At 42.2% G+C, this 7,456-nt stretch overlaps 1 protein-coding gene across 1 annotated transcript in view; it reads right to left on the minus strand.

The window, feature by feature from the left end:
* Positions 1-5,521, minus strand: part of SCGN (secretagogin, EF-hand calcium binding protein) — a 31,477-nt gene extending 25,956 nt beyond the window's left edge. The window contains exons 1-2 of the mRNA XM_059077199.2: positions 5,431-5,521; positions 4,425-4,495 (exon numbers count right to left, since the gene is read on the minus strand). Coding sequence (XP_058933182.1) covers positions 4,425-4,495; positions 5,431-5,503 — 144 coding nt within the window. The 5' untranslated portion in view covers positions 5,504-5,521. The remainder of the gene's footprint in view (positions 1-4,424; positions 4,496-5,430) is intronic.
* Between the last annotated feature and the right edge of the window lie 1,935 nt (positions 5,522-7,456).

Below are 7,456 nucleotides of genomic sequence, written 5' to 3' on the forward strand. Positions count from 1 at the left end.
CATAGGTTGTAACAAATTTAATTTAAAAAAAAAAGAATTCAAGAATCCAAAATATTTTTTTAATTGGGTAGAGAAAGAGAAAGCACTTCTTTACAGAAGAAATTGACAAACTAGAAGGGAGGGAGGAAAAATGGAGAAATTTTTTTTTTTTTAAGATGGAAATGGCATTATGGAACCTTTCTTTTTCCCATTTCTCAAGATTATTCAAGCCTACACAGGCATAACATTTTAATTATTTCTACTGATTATAAAAGCAAATCATATTTATTGTATGAAATTACTGAAATAAAAAACACTAAAATCTTCTGAAATTCCTACCCCAAGATAGTCACTTGTCATTTCTGTGTTTCATTTTCATTGTGTTTCTATTATATATGTGACAAAATGAAGGGGAAGTCATATGGCCTACACACTTGGGTAGTCTATTATTTTCATTTAAAATTTTCTGTGAGCATTCTTAAACACAACTAAAATTATTTTGAAAATGTCATTTAAAATAATCTGTAAATAATAGAATAATGATTCTACACAACTGGAAAATACAGAAGTACAGAGAACATAAAGATTATCCAAAACCTTACCCCCCAAAAACCCAATATTTATCTAATGTGTATTTACCCATTGTCTTATTTACGTGGATGTTAGGGTAAAAAAATTTTTAAGCAAAGTTAAGGTCATAACGCATATACAATTTTGTTTCTTAACACCATAATGCATTTCCTTCTTGTCATTAGATAGTCTTTGAAAACTTGATTTTCAGTGATGCATAATGTTCCACAATGGGGTTTTTCTCTCATGAATCTCCAGGGCCTAGAACAGTTTCTGGCATACTGCAGGGGCACATAAGTATTTGTGGAATGAATGAATTGTATGAATGTATCATAATTTACCTAATTTTTCTTTCATGGTTAAGCATTTATGTTATCTTCAGTTTTAACTATACTAAGTAACAGAAATATTTAATGTACATCATTGTGTAGAAAACTTGTCTGCATCTCTGATTATATCCTTAAAATAGATGCTTGGAGAAGTAGAATTATTGAGTCAAAGGGTAAAGATTTTTTTAAATTAACTCTGGATTATGAAATTTTAAAGAATCCTGGTTATATTTTTGCAAAATCGCTCTGCATAAAATTATCCCTGTGTGCGTGCCTACCAGGAGAACATGAGCAACAGTCTCAGCGCTTGCTCACCAGCGCTGTATCTTTTTGTTGATCCTCTTGAAATCTTTGGGGCTTCCCTGGTGGCTCAGTGGTTGAAAGTCCGCCTGCCGATGCAGGGGACGCGGGTTCGTGCCCCGGTCCGGGAAGATCCCACATGCCGTGGAGCGGCTGGGCCCGTGAGCCACGGCCACTGAGCCTGCGCGTCCGGAGCCTGTGCTCCGCAACGGGAGAGGCCACAGCAGTAAGAGGCCCGCGTACCGCAAAAAAATATATAAATAAAAAATAAAAATAAAAGTAGGTGTCACAAGTGGTGATTATCCCTCCACTGAGGGGGACGTGCCCTCTTGTTAAGGACATACTTAGGGACTATTCATTTCTCAGCAGGAAAAAAAAGTCCAGAATTAGGAACAGTTTCCTTAATCATGGTTGTCCCAGTATCTTGGAGCGCTCAGTGAAGGTCCCTGTAACTATGTTCCCTGGGGTAATGCCTCAGCATTTTGAAAGGAAACAATGGCAGATGACAGCATTTCTTTCTTTTTTTTTTTTTTTTTTTTACATCTTTATTGGAGTATAATTACTTTACAATGGTGTTAGTTTCTGCTTTACAACAAAGTGAATCAGTTATACATATACATATGTCCCCATATCTCCTCCCTCTTGCATCTCCCTCCCTCCCACCCTCCCTATCCCACCCCTCTAGGTGGTCACAAAGCACCGAGCTGATCTCTCTGTGCCATGCGGCTGCTTCCCACTAGTTATCCACCCTACGTTTGGTAGTGTATATATGTCCATGCCACTCTCTCACTTTGTCACAGCTTACCCTTCCCCCTCCCCATATCCTCAAGTCCATGCTCTAGTAGGTCTGTGTCTTTATTCCCGTCCTACCCCTAGGCTCTTCATGACATTTCTTTTTCTTAGATTCCATATATATGTGTTAGCATACGGTATTTGTTTTTCTCCTTCTGACTTACTTCACTCTGTATGACAGACTCCAGGTCCATCCACCTCACTACAAATAACTCAGCATTTCTGATTAACAGTTTAAACAGCTTATCCCCTGGCTCCAAAACCTCTCTCCTTTGCCAAGTGCTGAGGAGAGGTACCAGGGGCTACAGCCACAACTCAGCAGGACTGGCCTAATTATATTACAGTCCCCTGTCTGACAGATAATCACTGTTCCTGGAGGGAACAGAGTGAAAGAAGATGCAGTGTGACTCAGGTAGCTTTTAAAATGCAAGACCCCAGACCGACCCCCAAATGTACTGAAATACCTAAGAGGTGGGACCTGGGGCTTTGCATGTTAACATATACAGGTAATTCTTAAGCACACGAAAATTTTATTTTCACTAGCCTAAGGACTCTGCAGCCTTCCAACCCCTTCACCTCTGGACTCAGGAATGCCTGCACTGAACACAGTTGCACAGCAGACTGGTGAGTCATTTGTTGTTTCCTGTCCTCCGAGGTCCATGCCTGTCCATGTGTGAGAAGCTGAGGCCATGGGCCAGATCTGAGGGAGGGGTGATGATAAGATCAGGCAAGCTATGGGAGATAGCATCCACCTTCTCCCTCACTAATGGGATCGATGCCTTTAAAGTCAGCCCAAGCCCCGAAGAAGGCAGCTCGCAGTGTCCTCACTCTAGAGCAGACCCCAGTGTTTGAGTAACCCTACCCCTCATCCCATGACTGAAAATTAGACACTTTCAGTTTCAGTAGTGACAGCAACTTTTCTCCTCCTTTTCTTTAAATCACTAAAGCAAGGAGCTTTCTGAAAAGGCGTGAAGTTCCAAGTCTCTGGGGTTTCGTTTTTTGGACCATCCAGTTTATTGCAAGACTTTGAATGGTTTTGCCTCCATCTTTTTGTTTTCCTCTAATACTCCTGTCATGTTTGACAAAATGGCGTCAGACCCATGGGTTCTGGAATGACACGAGCCTTTGCATTTACAGTAGAAAGTGGCAGCAGAGCAGAGAAAGAGAGAGACAGAGAGATAAGGGAAGGAAAGAGAAAAGGAGAGGAGAGAAACTGATAAAAGAAATGAAGGGCAAAGAGATAGGAAAGAGAGAGGAAAAGAGAGAGGAGTGACAATGAGAGAGCTTGAGAAACAGATTGAAGATAGAAAGCAGGAGAAACAAAGAGACAGGAGAGGGACAAAGACAGATGGAGAGACATGAGGAATAGAGCTGAGAGACAGAGCTGAGAGACAGAGAAGTCACAGAGAAAGTCAAGAGATGATGGGAGAGGAGAGCCATGAAACAGAATGAGAAACAGAAATGGGCAGAAACATAAGAGAAAGAGATCAGAAGAGAGATGGAAAATGAGAGGCAGACGGGCTGCGGGCGAGAGAGGGAGTCTACGAGTTCTGTGTATGGCTGTTAGAGGCAGATGGCAGCCTCTCTTATTCTGAGCTGACTGCCCTTCCCCCAGAAACAGCATCCCCATGCTGCTTATTCTCCACACTGGACTCCTACGTGAAAGTGTGATGCACTCCAGTATTCTTCCATGTAAACAACTATAGCTGAGGATAAGCTGGCACCACAATTCGTTTTAAACGCTATCGTCTCCAGAGCTACTCCTGTTACCATGTATCCCCTGATGGAGTCTTTACCAGGTTATCCCAGCCCCAGGCTGGTGCATCTCTGTGTGCGTTTTTCCTCTGCTTTGGTACAGCGCTCATCAAAAGGTAATCTGCATCTCTCAAGGCCAGATTTACCATCAGGGAGGGATATGGACACTGGATGGATTGGTTTACATTTATACTTGGGCTCTGGGTATGTGTATCATTTTCTGGTTTGCCATTTTCTAAGAAATTTGTAACCTTACTAACAAAATGAAAAATGATTTTGAATGGTTTGTTTGTGGTTTGCTATCCAAGTAATATCAAAGGCACTAAACACCCAGAGCCTCAATAGCTCTTAACATCGTTCTGAACAAAGTGAGCTACCTTATCTCTAGGTTTAAATCCATTAGCAGAGACATAACCAAGGAGACGTTCAAAACAGGGTTGTTTGAATCTACAGTTAAAATCTCTGAGTGGATGACAAATGTCACAATAAAAGTCAGTGACCAGCATGTCAAATGCTACAGCTGAACCTCATAAAACCTACCTAAATCCCTCTGTGCTGCTAGGAGAGGGAGAAAAATTACATGCAGGGGAGAAAAGAGATCAGATGTGATTAATAGGTACAAATCAACATAAGACTTGGATGCTTTTTATAATTCACTGAGAGACAGATAAATTAATGCTTAGTGGCACAAGTACTTACATCAGTACAAAATTTCGGCAACATGTGGTAAAAGAAAGCATCAAGCTCCTTCTCTTCTATGTAACCTTTTTCTAAATGCAAGAAGGTATCCGTAAATAATAGTTAATTACACAGAATAACATGTGACATTTAGTATTTAACATTTAACATCTAAATTTGTTTTTAATCTCAAATTTATAAAATCCCCATGGACACTATCTATTGTAACTCTAATTAAGTGCCAGTATCTACCTCTAGATGACATGGATGTGAATAGCCAATACGCATTTGAGAGTAAATGCTTTGTGCTGTGGTTTGTATAAGTATTGGGGAAAGGAAAGCTATTTGTACATGAATTTTAATCCACAAATAAACATGAGTTTTAGAATAAACTCTAACCCAAGGATTTTGCAGTCTTGGAAAAATTTAAGAGATGTAAGTATTGAATCTTAGTTTGCAAGGTTAAAACACACACTTTAGATATTTTCTTTATGTTTCTTTTTTAATGAAGACAAAGCAAATGTAAGTAGTTCTTTTCAAATAGATTTTTGGGGAGTGAGGGTAGTGTCTTTTTGAACGCTGATAAAATTCACCCTCTCTTTGAGAGACTGGGGGTTACACAACAAAGCCATTGAGTAAAAATGAGCATTTGAGTAAAAATGTCATAGAGGGCTGACTTCAGATACCCGAGTGTCAGCCCACAAGCCTCTAATATATACAATGATATTTGCCATTATATATATGGTATATCACTACACACACACACACACACACACACACACACACAGACACACACGTTGTGGGGTGGGGGCCGGGGTGTAATTTCAGGTCCGTCCTCCCGCCCTGAATGTTCACTAGGTATCAAGAAGTGCAGCTCCAGTACACCAAACGTCTGTTAGGTATACTGCGTTAGGTATATTGCATTAACAGCGCTGGAAGACAACTTTTTCTGCAGGGAAAGACGTATGGGGAAGAGAAAACTCTAGGTCCTTTCAGCAAGGCTGTACAGGTGGCTTATTTTACTCACCCTCCGAGTCAAAGCGCTGCCAGAAGCCAGTGGCGTCCAACCGCCCCTGAGCCGGTTCGCGGGCGCTGTCCATGGTATTGACAACGAAGCGCAGGCAAGAAACACCTAGAGAACTTTGATAAGGACTCCTTTACGGTATCTTCTGACACTCTTGCCTGCTTCTTTCGCCCTCTGATTTCCTTTGAGCACCAGTCTGAGGGGCGGGCACGGGGGCAGCTGGCGAGGCAGCTGCTGGCGCCTTAGCGTCGCTGTGCCGTCCCCAAGGCCCCCCTGCGGACTCTCGGGGAAACCAGCTGCTGGGAACCCGCCCCGCTCATGGCGCGTCGTCCCTGACCCGCCCCGTGCAAGCTGTCTGTCCTGGGCACATCCAGCGGGAAGCTCTTGTCTGCCTCAGCTCTGTGGGGAAGTGGGGGAGAAAGGATCTGTCTCCGGGCGGTCATGGTTCACTCTCCTTGTCCTTTAACTTGTTTGTCAAACTCAGAGAAAGTATCCCCCTTATGTTTCACTCACCTTTCAAACGTGTGTCTCAAGGGGTTTTCTAGAGACAGCTCCCCCATTTAGAGGGTTGGAAGGGTGTCAGTGTTAGGATCCTTTGGCCTGATGATTTAGAAATGTCTTGTGTGGGGAGGGTGGGGGTGAGAAGGAGAGGGGTGATAATGCTGGGGTAGGTAAGAGGTTACCAGTAAGCAAGGAGGCATCAACAGGGCAATTACTGAGCTCTGATTGTAGAGGGCATGCACGTTGCAGAGCTATAATGCACTATAAGGACTTGCATCTAAATAGAGATTCTGCAGGGAACTGTGGTCTAAATCAGGCTATTAAGATGCTGAGGGAAGCTCATACTGTGCCATGCTCTTCTAGGAAAGGATTGTCTAGGGGGAGACATGGTGGCCGACTGCAGAGTTCTTAGGTAGAAGTTTAGATGGTTGTGTCAGAACCACACTAAAACCAAAGGAAAAGCCATTTGGAAGAACACAGAGCTCTCGTGGTCAGAATTGTTCAAAATTTGACTGGAGGGCTTCCGTGGTGGTGGAGTGGTTGAGAATCTGCCTGCCGATGCAGGGGACACGGGTTCATGCCCCGGTCCGGGAAGATCCCACATGCCGCAGAGCGGCTGGGCCCGTGAGCCATGGCCGCTGAGCCTGCACGTCTGGAGCCTGTGCTCTGCAAGGGGAGAGGCCACAACAGTGAGAGGCCCAAGTAATGCAAAAAAAAAAAAAATTTGACTGGATGTTTTGTGAAATAGTGAGCTGAGTGATACTGATGGCTTCTGACCATGTGCTTAGAACCTTTTGTTGAGGAATCTATAGAAGGATAGAAGGAGCTTGGGCAATAGGAGAGTTGGACCAAATATCAATTTTTATGGCACTCTAACTCTGCTATTAACATTTAATATTATTTTTTAAAAGCACATGTACATAAGCCACCTAAATTAGAGTATTTAAAAGAACATGACACTAATGGTCAGACAGTCCCGGGTTAGGATCCCAGCTGCATCACTTACTAGCTTTGTGACCTGCATCATTAGTTTTCATCTCTAAGTCTCAGTTTTCTCAACTGTAGAATGAGGATTATAATAGCTTTGGAGAGTTGCCGTGAGGACCAAAGCCACTCTCAACTCAACAGTGCACAATAAATTGTAATTTTTATGGTCTTGTAGAGGATAAGAGGTGACTATATTGTAAAAACAAAAAAAGTTTAGAGAAGAAAAAAAGCAAAGTCTGAGAAACTGTCACAGCCAAGAGAAGTCTAAGAAGACAGGATTAAATGAAACATTGTATTTGTATTCTGGGTGGTATCCTAGAACAGAAAAAGGACATTAGGCAAAAACTAAGAAAATTTGAATAAAAATGGACTTTAGGTAATAATAATAATAAATTATGTAGAAGAAAACAGGTCTGGGTTTAGGGCCAGCTTTGCCTCTTACTAGCTGTGATATTAGTCAAGTTACTCAAAAGAAGCCTCACTTTCTTTACCTGTGGAAGGGAGATAATAGTAGTATTTGCCTTGTATTACTGTCATACAG

This window comes from Kogia breviceps, chromosome 10 (assembly GCF_026419965.1).
Source record: "Kogia breviceps isolate mKogBre1 chromosome 10, mKogBre1 haplotype 1, whole genome shotgun sequence".
Taxonomy (NCBI): Eukaryota; Metazoa; Chordata; class Mammalia; order Artiodactyla; family Physeteridae; genus Kogia; species Kogia breviceps.